At 44.1% G+C, this 17,625-nt stretch overlaps 2 protein-coding genes and 1 long non-coding RNA gene across 10 annotated transcripts in view; 1 reads left to right on the top strand and 2 right to left on the bottom strand.

Annotated features, from left to right (window-relative positions):
• RAPGEF2 (Rap guanine nucleotide exchange factor 2) overlaps nt 1-3,013 on the bottom strand; it is a 172,482-nt gene extending 169,469 nt beyond the window's left edge. For 5 of the 7 annotated variants that reach the window (XM_090138458.1, XM_090138457.1, XM_090138459.1 and 2 more), the window contains exon 1: nt 2,779-3,002. In XM_090138458.1, coding sequence (XP_089994584.1) covers nt 2,779-2,847 — 69 coding nt within the window. In that variant the 5' untranslated portion in view covers nt 2,848-3,002. Of the gene's footprint in view, nt 1-2,778 lie in introns of all 7 variants that reach the window. The other 2 variants (XM_090138461.1, XM_090138456.1) reach the window with 2 other exon arrangements.
• A 577-nt stretch (nt 3,014-3,590) lies between these two features.
• On the bottom strand, nt 3,591-16,352 carry LOC116243169 (uncharacterized). 2 transcript variants are annotated; one of them, XR_016465722.1, is made up of 3 exons: nt 16,267-16,352; nt 8,535-8,620; nt 3,591-6,881 (listed from the first exon to the last, which is right to left on the bottom strand). It is a non-coding gene; the product is annotated as an uncharacterized LOC116243169 (long non-coding RNA). The 2 variants fall into 2 exon arrangements; XR_016465723.1 differs by lacking the exon at nt 16,267-16,352 and having other exon boundaries at nt 3,591-5,611; nt 6,511-6,881; nt 8,535-9,371.
• SPMIP2 (sperm microtubule inner protein 2) overlaps nt 16,196-17,625 on the top strand; it is a 40,960-nt gene continuing 39,530 nt past the window's right edge. Inside the window, exon 1 of the mRNA XM_031614301.2 lies at nt 16,196-16,574. Coding sequence (XP_031470161.2) covers nt 16,250-16,574 — 325 coding nt within the window. The 5' untranslated portion in view covers nt 16,196-16,249. The remainder of the gene's footprint in view (nt 16,575-17,625) is intronic.

Raw genomic sequence — 17,625 nt, 5'->3', positions numbered from 1 at the left:
GAGCCCTGTTTTGGGTTTGTGGGTTGTTGTTTTTTTTTAGGTTAAACTCCTCCAGAACAGAACTGCATGCTCTCTGAGGTGGTCTACGAAGCTAATAGGAAATGGTTTTGATAGGACTGAAATTTTATAGCTTTAATATAAGATGACATTTGGAGGAAAAAAAAAAAAACTAGATTGTTATTAGTCACAGCTCGAGGGCATAAAACCATTTGTAATTTATGAACATTAAGAAGTTAGATTCCCCAAAGTAGTTAAATTAACTTTGCAGTTCAAGTCTTCAAAGAGAAAATGAATAGTTTAATAAAGCAGTTAAAGAGGAGAGCTCTGTTACACAACAGACATGCTGAAGTACAGGCTATGTATGTTTCCTTTTTTTTTATTTAGAGTTCTAGTCAATGGAGTGTTGAGTTGTAGTACGTAGAACACAAAGAAACAGGGACACACAGAAGACGTATGGTGCTAAGAACTTCCCAAAGCAGGTGCAGAATTGTTTGCCTTCCAAAAATAAAATTTAAAAAAAGTCTTGTCCAAAATTACCAAGAGGTTTCTGCACTACATGTGCTCATGCAGTTTAGTTTGCTTTCTCCAACAGACTACACCAGCTCTAACAGTCACTGAAGCCGTACCTACACCTGAGTGCTCACTGTGCTGCTGTCACTGCACTCCTTGCTCTGAGCCTGCGGTGAAGACAGGGTGAGTAGTAAATTGGTGCAGGACTGAGTAGTAATGTCAGCTGCAAATTCACATCTGCCTAATTTGGGAGAAGCTGAGCCCAATGAGTTGGTTAACATGAGCAGGCAGTGAACATGATACTAACACTGTCATGTTATTTCCTGTACTGACATGAAGACGATAAATATATTTTCTCTTCCCAGCACTCTGTCAGCTCCCAATGACTTGGCCTAATGAGTTCCCAAAAGCTAAAAATAAGTATCTTCACTAGACAGCCGTAGAAACAAAAACATAGGCAGAGGAAAACAGAGACAGAAAAAAGTCACTTTCAGGGAACAAGAAAAAACAAGGTCCTTGTGTCTTCATACAGAAGCTTCATTTGTTTGTTCGCTTTTCATTTCACTTGATAACTGCATTACAGAGATATCACTCATAGCTACATTTCTTTCAGATTCCAATAGCACTGGAAGATAAAGCTGAGACTACTTCCAGAGTGGAAAACAAACACTAGAAGACTGGTCAACAGCACAGCTGTGGACAGCAGGTCTGATGGAGCAGAGGGATCTCTCCCCACCATAATACTCCCATCAGCAGCACTGGGCAAGCATGCCTGAGCCCCAGCTTCCAGCATCCCCAGTGCTCAAACAGGCTGCCCAAAGAAGTTACAGATGCCCCATCCTGGGCAGCCTGATCTGGTGGGTGGCACCCCAACTCACAGCAGGGGGTTGGAGTTCAATATCTTTAAGGTTCCTCCCAACCTAAGCCATTCTATGATTCTGATGACACACTATTTCCCACCAGCCTGGTCTATTTGTGGCTTATTTTGGCCAGTCAGCTCTGTGGATTTCAGGGTGGGTTTCTTTTCCTGTGGCAACTGCCACAGCACGCTTTCAGTCTGCTGATTCTTGAAGTTTTAGCACATTAATGCAGCCCTGGTGTTCCCGATTTAGCTCTGTGCCCTTCACACCGGCTTCGTCCCTGCTTTCCAGCTGATTTCCTCACTGCACCAGTTCCTACTTGTTCATCGCTCTTTCCAGCCACCCCTTGCAGAGAGCGTGGCCTGGCAGGGCCAAGGCTCCAGCCTCAGCTGGCACAGGCTCACAGCTGTCACGGGGAAGGGCTGGCTCCCCGTGCTCAGCCTGGTGGCCCCACGACCTGACTGACTGGTTCCTGAGCAACTGGTGGTGTCACTCCCCACCGGCAGCCGGCCACCACACCACAACCACCTTCCCAGGGTGAGCACAGCACCAAGGCTCCCACCATGGGACTGTCACAGTGTGGGCGGCTCGGCTGCCAGAACACCGCACTCCCAGCGGGTGCCAAGGGATCCCTCCTGCACTGAGCTCAGGGGACATTTGGAAAGGTCAATCAAGGACAAAGGAACAACTTGAGTTCCAAAAAAAAAAAAAAAAAAAAATCCACATTCCAGAAGTAGGCTAAAAAAAAAAAAATAAGGGGGAGACTAGAAGATGTGTAAAGAAGACAGGTTAACGCAACGTCCATGCAGCTGGAGCGTTTTTCCATGGGAGCTTTTGTTTTCTCACACATATTCCACCAGCACAGGGATAAAAATAACACGACCACAATGACGTCTCTCTAGCAAGAGGAATGACTTACGGGCGCAGGCCGAAAGTTAAGGTTTCCTCTTTGCCCCCAATTTGAAACCGTTGCCAGCCAATCAGAGGCTCGCCAAAATGATCAGCAAAAACATCCCTTCCTAAAAACCAGAGTGCAACGGGCTCCCAGGGCGCGGGGAAAATAGGGCAGATGGCACCGCAACTCGCAGCAAAGTAACTCCGCTGGGCTCGGAGCGCGGCGACGGGGGGGGGGGATGAGCGCAAAGCTCATTATCCCGCAGACAGCTGGCAACGGCACCCGTCCGGGAGCAGTGGGATCTCATGGCGGGGTGCCGGCTCGCCCCGGCAGCGCCCGTCTCCGCCGCGGGCTGCGCGCCCCGCCACGGGGCTCAGCATCAGCCCGCCGGAAGCGCCCCAAACCGGGCAGCGGGAGGAAACTCGCACGCCCTCTCCGCTCCGCTGCCCGGCCAGCAGACCCGCGCCCCGACACCCTCCCCGCCTCCACGCCCGCGGGGAAGGGGCCGCCTACCTGGGGGCTCCGCTCCGCCGGGTTCTTCATCACCGCCTGGCGGAAGCTGTTATCCACGTAGGACGCCATCGCGTCTCGCTCCGCCGGCGCGGCGGCCGCTCCCGCCCGGCTCGGAAGGGCGGGACGGCAGAAGAGAGGAGAGGAGAGGAGAGGAGGGCCGGCGGCGGCCTGGAGCCGCGGCCCGGGGCGAGCGGAGGGAGGCGGCGCGGGGACCCCGGCGGCGCTTCGGCTCAGCAGCGCCGCCGCCCGGATTTAGGCCGCGGCCGAGCCCCGGAGGCGCGGGGGCGCCCGGCGGGCTGGAGGCGCCCGGCGGAGGCGGCTGCGCGCTCCCGCTCTACCCGGCGCTGCGCCTCCCGCCGGCTCGCGCCGCCGCATCCCCACGGGCACCTCCGCCGCCTCCCATCCGAGCTGCTGGGGGCTCCGCGCCCGTCTCGGCGCGGGGAAGTTGCTGGCTCGGGGAGGCGGGGCCGAGGCGGGCCGGCCGGGGCGGGGCGGGGCGGGGCGGACCGCGGGGGGCCGCCGCCTCCGCGCACGGCGCTTTGTGCGCGCTGCCGGGCTCGGCAACGGCGGTGCAGCCGCGTCCCGCTGTCCCGGAGAAGCGGCGCCCGAGTGTGGCTGGCGGGGTCAGCGGCCCGGGCCGAGCCGGTTTGCGCCGAAGCAGGGCTGAGCTCAGCCCGGCTGCACGCCGGCCAGCTTGGGAAGCCAGCCCCGAGAGTCCGCGTCCGTCGTTTGAGAGGCTGAAATCCTAAAAAGGAGGGCTCCGCAGTCCCGAGGGATGTGCGGCACGAGGGCCGACGTGCTTCGGACAGGCGCCTGGTGCGCACCGCCCCGAGCCGGGCGCTGAAGCCCCACCAGCTGGATGGGCAGCTTTGGCCGGGCCACCTGTTGCCATTCCTCCCGTCACTGACCCCCATCGACCCACCAGCTGTCCCTGCACAGGCAAGAAGGGAACCAAGCAAGGGAGCCCCTTTTGGGGCTGCCGAGCGGCCCTTTCCTCTCACTTAAGCATGGTCAGTAAAGGGCAGTGATCTTGTCTCTTGGCCTGTTCTGTTTGTTGGCCTGTTTGTTACTTGACATGAACACGTCACAAAAGCAGCCCGGCAACACTAAGCGTGGGACTGCTATTAAGGTGTCATTACTGGCAGTGTAAAACTATTGCTGTGTTTGCTTTCATAAGCAGTGTCTACCTTTCACTGATAAGTATCACGCAACGTAAATAATACCGGCATTAGGAAATGGGATTGGATTGATTTTCGCTCACTGACATAGATTTATATTTGATCAGAAGTAAGGCCTTGTAACGTTTATTTTTATTTCAGTATTTATGGACATCAGTATGAAGAATGGTGTTTTTTTTCTTACATGCCTCAGGAGACAAAATCTTGTCCTTTTAGACACAGATGACCCTCTTACTGCCCATGTCTTCAAACAGTATTCTTTTAAACCTCTTGAAATTCTGCATTTAGTTCATCAACAAAGATAACTCTGGCTAATCCTACTCATACATGTCAGCAAAACATTTTTGCATCTAATACTGATCATTCTGGGCAGACCACAGGACACAAAATAGGCAGAGCTCCACATCCCAGCCATATCTTGCTAGTGGTTGCTAACTTGTAGTTCTTACAGGAATTCATTTTTTAACTAACAGATTGAAAAATATAATGCCCTTTGCCCTGAAAAAAAAAAATAATAACAGTTTTAAATATTCCTCATACTCATCATTAGAGAGTATCGTTTCTTCAAATTAACCAAGCCTGCAGCTACATGAAAGTGCCAGCTTTTCTGAAGCTCAGCTTACCAACCCAGAGCGCTAAGATTTCCTTTTTTTGTGGGGCATATGTATATGCTGAGTGCCACAGGAATGCGAGGAATGCTCTCCTGGGCTCTTCTCCTCCATCACTTCAGGGCACTGAATATCTCCTGTTACAGACGAGCTTGCCTGACGTGTTCCTATCTCTAAATCAAAACATAGCTACCCACTCCATTTGAATATGCAATTAGCTTTAATTCCAGACCTATTACCTTTAACAGCATAAAGTGAAGTGTTTCACCTCGATTAATTTCTGTTGTGCTATCTGCTAGCAGAGTACCTGTGATTCACAATGATACTCAGTTTCAACTGACACGATTTTGGGTGCTCTGATTATGCTCTGCTTAGTGTAACAAACCTTGATGGCTATCAATGTATGTCAGAGGCCCATCACATGCCACAGTCTTGTTAGAGATGACAAGGAATGAAAGCTAGAAAATTATGTTCAAAGACATTCAACACTTTCTCAAAAGTATTTAAGAACATGTTGTACCTGCTTACCCTTTCTTTAGCTTTCTGTAAGCAATACAGTATTACTCAAATACTCATTTTTTATGTTTTCTATGGTGGATATGAGTCTGTCCTGCGTGATGTTTGTTTTTCTTGCCAATATTATGGAAGTGCTTGCATCTAAGCAGGAAAAAAATATCAAATAACCATTTAGGCTAAGCCCTACTTTTCATGCAAATGTTGGTGAGGTACAATTTACACTGTCACATATGTTCTTGCAGCCTTCACGTTCACTCTTTCCCATTTTCTATCATCAACAGTAGAGTACAATACACACATATACCAGGATCTGCCATTCATTTTGCATTTCCTTTTTAGTTAAATATACATATAACATATATATGTAAATACATAAATGTATACACGCATAATTATAATTGCAGTAAGATATGTACCATCAGCGAGGATATAAACCCATGGATGTCCTTTCACCTCCTTTCTCTGGGTAAATTGTCTTATTTTCTTAAATTGTCTTAAATTTTCTTGTATCTTCTGAAGATTGCATGGCATCTATAACAAATTCACACAGATGAGTTCCAGGATGCAGAACTGCCTGTTTGCTTCCCAGCTCTCACCTAGCAACTTCTCTGCAGTCATAAGAAGTTCCTTTCATAACCATTTGTGTAGGTGGAATGCAAAGGTGAACTGCGGCGTCCATCTGATGGACCACTCCATGTCTGACATTGAGAACAAGGTACGTTCCTATTGGACTGAGTAGAATCCAGTTTTATTGGATTTTAAGTCAAGGATGACTGATCTCCACTACCAGGGGAAGACCAGCTCCTTTGAACAGGTTTATCTTCTATGCTTGGATTTTTGGGATGACAACATTTCCTAGAATGCTGTTGCTATTCTATTGAGATTTACACATGGATGGGATTACTACCATTGCCAACTCCATTTTTTGTTATCTTTCACAACATGAAAAGAATGGCTGATGGTTTTTTTTTTTACAACATCCTATAGCTACATGTCTCATTTTCATCCAGACATCACCAGTGCACAAGCACAGTATATAACCACCACCCTGTATGCCTGTGGTGTAGGATAGAAAGATATCAGTGAGTTTACACAGTCCATGCTAAAGTACTTTTTGAACATTTACCATTGCTTTATTGTCCCTTTGCACTTGTAAGGCAGCATAAAATCCAAAATGCTGTAAAAGAGGGCCTGGTTTGTGGCTCTAAACAAAATTTATTCCCCTTGAGATTAACAAGGAGAGTTTGTGACTACTATGATGTATTTCATGTATTTATTTAGAGTTTGCCAGTTTGCTTGGTTATATTTGGGAATATTTATCATTCAGCTTTTGCTGTGGCTGCATCCACCTAAAGCAGCTTTAACTAGTGAGCTTAATCCTAGCAGTGGTAACTCAGGGACCTCCACAAATTAGCTGTCCAAATACTTACACTGTCTTCTGAGAGGAATTCACAGTCCACACAGCATTCAGATTCACAGGTAAAGGAACCTATACAAAGGGAAAGGTGGCTGAAATCTGTCTTGCAGGAACACCTTGGGAGCACAGTGATGGATCATGGACCATTATGCCAGATACTGAATGAACACCAGATATATTAGCACGAACTCTCAGAGGTCAACCTGAATTTCTGAAGTAAGCTCAGATAGGCTCACACAAGCTTCATGCATACTTGTGATCACGATGCAGGTGTGTCCATCATCTCCCCATCATGGAAGTGCTGTTAGGACATGATTATGAGTCTTCTGCCCTGCTTCCTCCACTTGAAGAGTGGTCTTCAGGATTTCCCTTCGCCTTCTCATCCTGTAAAAAGAGGAACAGTTGTAACAATTGCAGGCAGGATTAGAACCACAGAGTCATAGAACCCTTAGAGTTCAAAGGGACATCTGAGGGCATCTAGTCCAACGGCCCTGCAACGAACAGGGGCACCACAGCTAGATCAGGTTGCCCAGGGCCTGATCCAGCCTGGCCTTGAGAGTCTCCAGGGATGGGGCACCAACCTGTTCCAGTGCCTCACCGCCCTCACTGTAAAAGATTAGGAGTAATTCGGTCTGCTGAAATCTATTATACCACAATTTTGTGAATTATATGTTCAGCATCATATGCTTTGCGAATATTATATTTAAGTAGCATCCAAAATAAGGACAAAATACTTCATTCATACTCATGTTTTCATCACTGGACAAATTAGAGTTCAAACTTACATTTCAGTCTTCTGTTTTTAAACCAATATATTTCCTGGAAGAAAATGCATATGTAATCTTTCTTAAATAACAGTAATTGAGTTGTTTAAGATAATCTTTTGAAGTTCCTAAAACGTAAACATTACATGATTGTGCTGAAGTATGAAAAGGGGAAATTGTCTGGAAGCCAATCTAGACAGGATTACTATTTATTCAAAGCCAGCCAAGTCTTTGGAAGAATTTAACTCAAGTATGAACAATAGATAGCCAGATACTCATTAATATCCAGTGATACTGCTTTTCATAAAACACAGAGAGTTGACAAAATTAAATCTGTTGCACTAATAGATCGTGCATAATGATTAAGAAAACATCTAAATCTCTGCAAGGAAAATGAAACATAAAAGAAGTAGGAATTTGTGTGGAATTTTATTCCACACAAAGATGTGAAATATTTATAAGTGAAAAATTTGTTGTTAACTCTGTTACTAAGACCTTTCACTGCAAATTTGTGTTTTTTTCAGTATTAGGTTCTACACTGATTGATTTTCATTATCATAAATCTTTTTTAAGATAATCATTTTTATTAAGTATGATTGACATGTTTGGCTTTTGGTCTATACTAACTCCTTATATATACATATATATTTATAATTTTTGGCATTACCGCAGGGCATTAATTTTTTTTAAATTAAGTTTACGGCTGGTAGCATTTTTCTGTTGTGAATTATTGATTAATTATTCCAGATATTGCCTTTCCTCAGTCAGCCACCAAGCATTGTTTACCGTACTGCTCAGTGAGCTCGTGTTGGAACTGCTTCTTGGAACGAATCCCCGAATGCCGCATTCCCCTCATGTTTCACCTCTTTACTCTTGTCATCATGTTCTATAGGAATCAGCCACACTCTCCCCTACTGCAGCACACCACGCTGCATCAGGAATATTCCCCACTCTGATACTAACGGCACTCATTGCAAGAGCGTTTCCAATTCCATTGTTTTCTAGTGACCTTTATAAATTATTCCATTGCTTCAAAATTAATAACTGTTGGGTAGTATGTTTGTGTGGTTCTGCCTTCTTCTTCCTTCAGTCATCGTTTAGATCTGTTCAAAAGCATATGGAGATGTGTGGGTGTGAGCTTAAGTGAATGTTTCTAAGCTGTGCATATTCACACCTATATCACAATGTGACAAGTACTAGGTACCAATTTAAGTGGATAGAATCAACTTCAAGATCAGTAAAAGCTGAAAAAGTTAATATGTTTGTTACTTACAGTCAGTGACATCACACCTCATCAATTTATGTTCCTTTTTGTTGTTGTTGTTTGTTTGTTGTGCTTCCAGAAGAAACCATCTAGTACTTGGAATAAAACAGAACTAAAATTTAGTTTTTCCTTCTTCTAAAAAACATATTTGAGATAGATCAACACTGAGGTAAGCTATCAAAGCAATCTAAACGTATTGCCTAGAATTGCCCTCATCAGTCCTGACAGTATAGTGACAAGTATACCTACCCTCATGTATGTGGAGTGCCCTGCTGCAACCATTAACTGAGAACATTTGTATGTGATCATGGAAAACTGAGGGTTCAAAATATTGTTATGATCAAGTTTGTTTTCTAAATAATACATTTATCAGATGTCAGTGTGAAAATCAAGACTTTCTACAAGTCTTTTTTGTAGAAAACTTGTGGAGATTCCACTTCCTACTAGCTCTGTACAAATCCAAGGACTACATTCATCTAAAGAAAGAAATCCATGATAAACATGGAAACAATGACACGAAGGAGCTGACAAAAATAAGCAGCACAGCACAGGTGACTTGTCACTAGCCGTGGGGCAGAAGTTCATACAATGAGCCACTTATATTGCCAGGGTCTGTTTCTAAGGCAGACTTGAAATAAATAATTACTTTCCTTCTATTATTTTGTTTACATTTCACAATCTTTTCCATTTGTTAAACAGATAATACTCTTTAAATGCTCAGCAGCAAGATGTGATAAACAGCATCTTTGCTCTTCTGTAACAACTGATTCTGTCAGACCATCCACCATCACCTTCTTATACCACTACTGCAAAAACATGGGAACCTGCCACTTGCTTCACCTTTGATTTCCAGAACAAAATTTATTAAATAATAATTTAAAAAAAAAATTAATAAATGCCTCTCTCATTTTTGCTTCAAGTAGGGGAAGCTGCCAACAGGAGATCTGCACCCAAGCAAATATATCTCGTAAATGTGTTTTGTAAGTCAGAATTGAAACTGAAATGTGGGAAGCAATTGTACAAAAGAAGTAGTAGAGATGAAGATTACTTTTTTTTGTGGGGAGCCAAAAGGACGCTTTGGAAGATGGACATTTTGAAAGACGTATGAACTCCTTAAAGATTTTGTCATGGGGAAGTTATTTTCTGGGAATTTTTTTCCCTTTTTCATGCAACTTAAAATACTGTTGACATTTTGGCATCTTACCAGCATGATGAAAACATTGTACGTGTATTTACCCATATTGAGTTCTTGTTTCTCTTCCTTCGGCTCCAGCTAGCTGGAATGGAGACAGCACAGTGTATTTAGTCCTTTGGACAAGAAAGTCTTGGCATCCCTCACGAGCGTCCTCCTCTAAAAATGCTGCAGAGTGGAGGCTGGAATCCAGAGTGTTTACAATTGCATCCATGTGAGGTAGGGCAAAAGTGGACCCTTTCTCCAGGTCCTCAGCTAATGAAAACCCACGTATTTCAAGGAGATCAGCTAGTTCCTGCGTGTTTAAAACAGCTCAGGATCTGCTTCCTGGCCCTGGTTCCTGTTGGGGGTTGCTGGGAACTTCCATAATGTTGCAACTGAGGATGGGTATGCCCCCTTTCACCTCCAGCAAAAAATACTGAACTGTTTGAACCTCCCAGAAAGAGAGTTCTCTCTAAGTCATGCTCAGCAGTGCTGCTGGGAAGGGCTGCAGAACAAACAGCGAAACAATCTTACCCTTGTTTGTCCAACGGCAACGTCTGTGTCTTGTTAGCAACGCAACAGCTCATGAAATGATAAGTCCCCAGGTTGAAGCTAGCTGTGCAACTTCATTCCATGGATGCAAGTAGCTTATAATTTTGCCTGAAGCCTTAGCATTACTCTTGCATTCAGGATAAAGCAGATTCTTCTTACCACGAAGGGAAAGAAATCAAGTACAAGAGAAAATTTCATCTTTAATTAATTTGCCTTGGTCCTTTGCACTTCAGAAATAATACCAACCCTCCTGAAGTTAAGCATTCACACAGATATTTTGTTAATGCAAATGGACTTTCTGAGACTTTCTTTGAACTACTTATCATTCTTAACCTCCACTCCTCACCGATACATTTTTAGTAAGGATCCCACACCCCACACACATGAATGTGAGCCAGACAGTGGGCTAATACTCCTGGGCAATGTAAATACAATAGGTTAAAACACACATCAGCACATCTCCAAAGTGCAACGAGGGGCCCTTCAAGCAGTAGCATTACACATTTTCTGATACCAGCAGAAATGGTGCAGGTACTCAGCTAATTTTAACTTGGAGGGCAACGCTGAAGCAAGGGGAAGTATTTCTCTACTGTGGTTAGATCCTGAAAGACCAACGTATGCAGGAGTCGAGCTGCATTTCATTTTGTGGGAGCTTCAAACCTGATGCTTCCAAAGACAGTCTTGTGGGAAACAATAAAGGGATTTGTAGGTGGATGGAGATGTGAAGGCAACCGTTAGGCAGCGGTCCACAGGTAAAGTGAACTCACACTGCAGTGCTTGTAACTCTTTGTTACTGTGAGATTTAAAGAGGAATAGAAGTGCTGGATGCATCCAGAGATCTGCATAGCTTTAAGGCAGCAATTTAAAACTCAAATGGTTTTGCAATGAGCATACATGTATTTTGTCATCAAAACAACATGGGGCTGAATAGGCCTGGTAGAGCATTTCTACCCCCCAGATGTTTGAGCTTAAATCACAGAGTCTTCCAACTCTAGCAGGCATTTGTAACATTTAAGGGCAAATGAAAATGCTTAATTGGCCCAGGTGTACTCACTTAACAAACTATAAAGCAGAATAGGGTAGGCAACATTAAAGGCTGTGGATGTGGAATCCATAAAAAAGTGATAACTTGTAATTCATCGCACAGCAATTCTCTGGGACTTTTTCTGCCCATCATTCCCATGAATTCATCTGAAACTGCATAATGTTTAGAAAACCAAAAAATAAGTTGCATTTCCCATTTCTCCAGAGTAATTTCTGGGGCCAGATACCCTTCCCAGAGCAGCAAGAGGGAGATAATACCTGAACACAGAATTCTCTTGAAAAAAAGAAAAGATCCTTTTGGGGTTAAAAAAGCATTACTTGTTTACTCCGTTCCACTTCTCCACCCTACTGTATGCAGTAATTGAAGGTGAGCATCTCTGCCATACTATGTTGCTCATTAACTAGTTCTCAACATCTTTCTGAGAAGATGCAGAGTCCTGTTGTGACTGGACATAATTACGTTACTAAAAGAGGGAAAGTGGAGCAGTATTAAAATAAATGCTTGTTTTAACCATCTACCTTTAACTCATCCTTCTTATGATTTGAAGTAGATAGGCTATTCTCAGTCTATTTGCCCAGAAAGCATGAAGGATTTGTAGATCTATAAAGCAGATCCTTTTTCTTACAGTCTCCTGCTTGTTTATTCAGGCCAAGTGCCACTCCATCCCTTATTAAGAATTCCTTATTGGGATAAGGTAACTACTGATTGCTAAACCTTTTTCCTCTAGATACCTATGCATGTTCTGAGGCTCACTGAAGGTGCAAAACCCCCTAATGCTCACTCATCTAGTTTAGTAACCACATCTCACAATGTGATCTCATCCCTAGCCAGATTTTTCCTACTGGATGACACTTGAAGCATTTATTGGCTCGCCTGTGCAAGGTAAAGCGTGCCAAGGTAGTCATGCCAGTAACAACTGAGACAGAATGCAAAATTTCAAAAATGCCAGCCATAGCTATAGCTTATTCCAGCCCCCTCACTTAGATGAGATGCAATATTACAAAAACTTTTGATAGAGCTGAGTTCACACTTGGGCTGTTGCTGTTACTGTAGCTACTTTAATTATAACCCTACAGTTCGAATGGAAAAAAAATTAATCGTGCCTTGTCCTTTCAACTGAGAAGACAAGTAATTTTTATCACTCTTCATAACAACATTTCTCTCTGTTTAGAAGTACAACATGAAGCAGCTCCAGATCTTCCATCAAACTTGGGTCTCTTTGACTATGCCCTTTGGCTCCTGCTCTTCTGTGTTAATTGAAGCTGAGTACAGTAGGAAATCTGGCCTCACAACTTTTAGAAATGCTATGTATTTACCTAGTACTACTGTAACCTGAGATACATTTTAATTTTTGATGTCACTAATCACATCTTTCATATGGAAAGACATGCTCCCACGGTGAAACCGTGTGATTTTCAGACAGAACATCAGAGAGGAACCCCAGGGAAGCGTAAAGATTTTCTCCCTTTATAACGTTCACTGCACAGTGTATCTTTGAGCGAGACACTGACATGCGTCCCTCCTTGTTATGAAGCATATTACAAAATGCACACACCCACCTCACAGAACTGTTCTGAGGACTGGAGCTTGCAAAGCCCTTTTGAGGATGAAAAGCACTATATAAGTACTGAGCTCTAAGCTTGGGCATGTGGACAAGCTGTGCACATTCAAAGTAAAAACCTTTCTAATGACATCCATCTGCATCTTGAATACAAGTAAAAAAATTGTAAGACAGCCTGTCAGTGATCAAGGCCTTCTCATGCAGCTCACCCTACTGTTTGGCTGCTGGCCAGCCCAGAGAGCCCATGGAGGAAAATGGCTCTGGAGGAAGGAATGCGCATGTTAAGCAGAGGACAGCTTTTCTGAAGGGTGAGAAAAATCAGGCTAACACCCTCAGCTGCCAAAGCCCTCTCTGGTACATGGAGGAATGAAGCAAGATAGAAGGGGAGGCAGAAACTACAGTAGGCAGCGGCCTGCTATTCTTATTGAAGCCTGTGTGCCCTAAAAGCTGAAATAGAAAACATTTTTGCTTCAGAATCAGGTCTGCTTTGCACTGAGGACGTCTCTATGTGGAGAGGCTGGGAGAAAACAGGCAGGACTTTCCTCGGAGCTGCAGCACCTAAGCCAATCAAGAAGGCATGCCAGCCTTTGGCATTAGTGTTGCCACCAAACCCTTCCCAAAATTCTGGGGCTCGGTGCAATACAGCCAGAGCAACCAGAGGGGGCCTGCCTGGCTTCTTTCCTACAGTGCTTCACTCATGCCTTCAGACGCAACAAAGTTTTATTAAGTCAATTGCACAAGGATGGAACGAATAACATGAAAATGTCTATCATATATTTAGATAATTTAATCTAGAAAGCCTTCTAATCTTTCATTAAAATTTTACACACAAGAGATTTCTCCTCTAATAAATCATAATTTACATTTAGATAGTACCTCTCATTCTAATAGCTTGTCTTTATTGAGAAGCTGATTCCAGTCATGAATCACACGTTATCCTTCATTCAAATCCCTGCCATAGCCAGAAAGCCCCGAATTAAATATTTAAGCAGCTTTTAATTCACATTATCTTGTATCAGATCAATTCAGCACAACTCATCAACTAACACAATCAATAATTAATGTGCCTGCAGTTTGTCTGCACCAGGCTTCTGTCAGTCCTCCTGCCTCCTCCTACAGCTTGCTGGGAGAGCCCATGGAGAGCAGCCAGCTTGGCCGCTGCTCACCAGAGCAGCTTCATAGAAGAGCCCACTAAAACAATGACTTGCCTGAGATCTCCAGGGTCTTTTTTTAAACAAAGCTCCGCCTTGTCCTAATAACTAATTAACATATTCATTGTCTGCATTGCCCTGAGGCCTGCCTTCACCTCAGCAGCACATCCTCCAGGGAGGCTGTGTGGCCCAAGGCAGTCCTGACACTTCTCATGCTGCTGCTCCAGAACTGAGTGCCCTTGTGCAGTCTTTACAATGGAATTTGCATTCTTGTCACTCCTAGAAATTTGGAAATCATATGGCATAGTGCACCAAACATAAGTACTCAAGTTTTCCTGTATTCCATCTTTCCATCACTCATTAGTTTTTCTATACAAAATATAATCATGTCAGGTAGAAGAGAGGATTTTAGTCTCCTAAATACATACGTCATTGACTGCAAAAGAAGTTTATCATAAAGGTGTGTAAGAAAAATAAAAACTCTCTTTTTCTGTAAGCAATACCAAAGCACAGCATCTCATGAGGAGGTACGACACCTCTTCATTCATGCTGACATTGTAAATGGCTAAAAGAGTCCGTGAAGGTTTTTAAGAAAAGAGCAGATGTCACACTGAGGGATATGGTTTACTGCTAGGGTGGTGATAGGTTGATGGTTAGACTAGACGATCTCGGTGGTCTTTTCAACTATAATGATTCTAATTCTGTAAAGACAAGAGCTGGATGCAAGATGAAATCAACCCCAAGTCACACAGTACTGGGACCTATCAGCAGAGATGCTGACAGGAGGCTGCATACAGCAAAGCTGTGGACTCTTTGGGTGGAGGTTTTGTTGTGCTCCCACCCTTGCATGACAGAACACGAAGCCATCCAGCTGCAGGGCAGATGCAGGGAGGAGAAAGAGGTGTGAGGAAAGGGAGCAGGCTGCAAAAATGAGAGAGCAGCCAAACCAGACTGGGAGGAGCAGCTGGAGGATCAGGAGGAGGAGCCAGGAGCAAAATGTGGTTGAGCAAGTAAACCCGTGGTGATTCAGAGATGAGTGTCCACCAGCTTACTCAGAACATCAGAATTTGCCATAATCATGCACAGACAAGCATCCCCAGCCACAATTCCTGATACTCTCCATTGCCCTTTAGGGAAGGTTGGCACACAAATCAGAGCTGTCATGTACATAGGTGTCTCCAAAAGTGACGTCTCCTATTTATTTCCATGGAAATGACAACAGCTGCAAAGAGTACAAAAACAGTACTTGATAGAGCAAATTCTCAGCTACAAAACACTCTTTTTCAACACAGTAACCACCATTAGTTGGGCATTTTTTTCATCGATGAACAGGAGGCTGCATGCTGTGCCCATAAAAATATGCACCAATGGAGTGAGCCACAGTCACTGTTGCCATTTCTGGGGTGCACCACTCACCCCTCATCATGCTCACAGCCACTGTTTGGTCTCCAGAAATGTTCAGCAAGCATCAGTGAATGCCAACGGTGCATTTCGGTGACACACCTTTGCTCCATAAGCAATTCCATGTCAGATGCCATTTTGTCAGACTGCTCCTCTGCTGCCATCTGTCACACGGCAACAAAATATAACAGGATATGGGTGGGAAGGTTCAACCTGTACTGCTGTAACACCAACATCGGCCTCTGACATCGCAGGCCGACATAATAAAACAAGTGGTGTTACTTTCAAAGCAGCCCTCATATGTTCCACTAGAATATTAAAGAACTTTTTGTTATCCTTGATTATTTGTTAATTAGAAGTTTTATCAGCTTAGACGTGGTTGGAAACATATTGGAAATCTCTGCTGAGTAATTTAGATATTACACGTATTGCTGTGGCACTGAAGGTTTGTTTTACTCCACAGGAGTCCTTTGGGATCAGACGTACAGGAATGGCTTGTGCCCTAAGGTGCTGACAAATGAAAGAAAAAGAGGAGACAGCAGATGGAATCAGCAGCTGGAGTATCTGCAGAAAATAAGGCAGCTCTGACAGGCACGCCAGCAAAGCTTTTGTCTGGGAGTCTTATTCTGTATCTTCTGCCATCACAAAAAAAAAATAAAATAAAATACTGAGTGAATCAGAGAGGAGACTTTTCTCTAGTGTTGAAAGACCAGTATGCCCTCATGAGACCACTTTCATCAAGTGGAGCATCCTGAAGATTCACAAGCTGTGTTACCATCATCTCAGAGAAAATTCCTAGAAATCCCTAAAAACTAGGATCTTTACAACTCTTGTTTCTTAATGATACATCATTATACCTGTCAACAAGCAGCTTACAGCAGATTGCACCCAAAAAGACAGAGGCAGCCTCTCTTGAGGTCAGCTATCCGAGCACACATGCAGGAATCATCTCCAGGAGCAGCACCAGAGGCCCCAGTAGAACCCAAGGGACAATACATCACAATGTGCCCATGCACAAAAGCTGCTGGCACGGTGATCAGTGCAGCAGCCATGGTGCAGCAGAGCTGTGGGGCTCCCCAGGCACAGACAGCCTGCAGGAAGGCCCCGCTCCCTCGCAGAGCCAGCGGGTGCCATGCACTGGCAGAGGGCAGGATGGTGTTCTCAGGTAGGCAGCAATGCTGGGGGTCTCGGGGCATGCAGCTCCAGCAGGGACAGGGCAATGCTGGTATAAGTGAGAATAAGGTAGATGAAATAAGGACAAGAGAGATGAAAGTGCCAATAAAAAATGTCTGTTACCTGGCACCACAGTTTTTATTTCATCTCATGGATTGCCAAATGCCTAGAGACTAGCAGAGGGAAACCCCCCCCCTCCTTTTGCTGTTTATATTTCCCATACCAAGTAAGTATTGAAGTATTTTTCAACCATATTGTCCACAAGACATGCACGCATGCACAGTCAGAGACAGTGATGTGAACTGGAGTCTCTTTCCATTTAGAGCTTTTGTGCTCCACTCAGCAGTTCTCTTTCATCACTTAAGAAGTGTGCCCTGCACCTGCATATCGATGAAAAACTCACAGCACTGGAGGAGGGAGCATGGATCACTTCTGGGGGGCTGAATGAGAACCTCCTGCTGACAGCAAGCCAGGATTCCCCACTGGTCCTGGTTAGTGGCACTTACCAAGATGTCTTCCTGCTACAACTCCATTTGAATTTCAAATGCACCAGTACAAAAGAGCAGGCTCAAGAATCAAAAGGGTTGGACTAAAAAAAAGAAGTACTTTTATGAACTGAATCTGAATTTGTCTTGGAGCCTGCATTTCAATTAAAGCAGTTGTCTGCGTATCAATTCACACCAACAGTGTTTTTTGAGCAATACAAATTTAGAGACCAACGAATTTCATTGTACTTGTATCCTGCAATAACTATAACCGTACAAATGACTTCAATATCCTCCTTCTACCTTAAGTGCTAAAATATCACACAGAATATTTAATGACATACACTGTATTAAAACACAGTACCTACGTTTCAACTTCACTAAATATATGAGTCTGTACGTTAGTTACACACTGCAGTAGCTTCTGCTACTGAGTTATAAGTCACAGGAATATACATACTGCAGTTTAGGGTCAGATTGAGAACATATATAATCTAATATCCTTTCCAAAATTGCTATGAAATCTTACTCACAATTTTTGCTTTACAGCCTCTTTGC

This window comes from Phasianus colchicus, chromosome 4, assembly GCF_987193195.1.
Source record: "Phasianus colchicus chromosome 4, bPhaCol1.hap1.1, whole genome shotgun sequence".
NCBI classification, from domain to species: domain Eukaryota; kingdom Metazoa; phylum Chordata; class Aves; order Galliformes; family Phasianidae; genus Phasianus; species Phasianus colchicus.
This window is presented reverse-complemented; position numbering and strand designations above follow the sequence as displayed.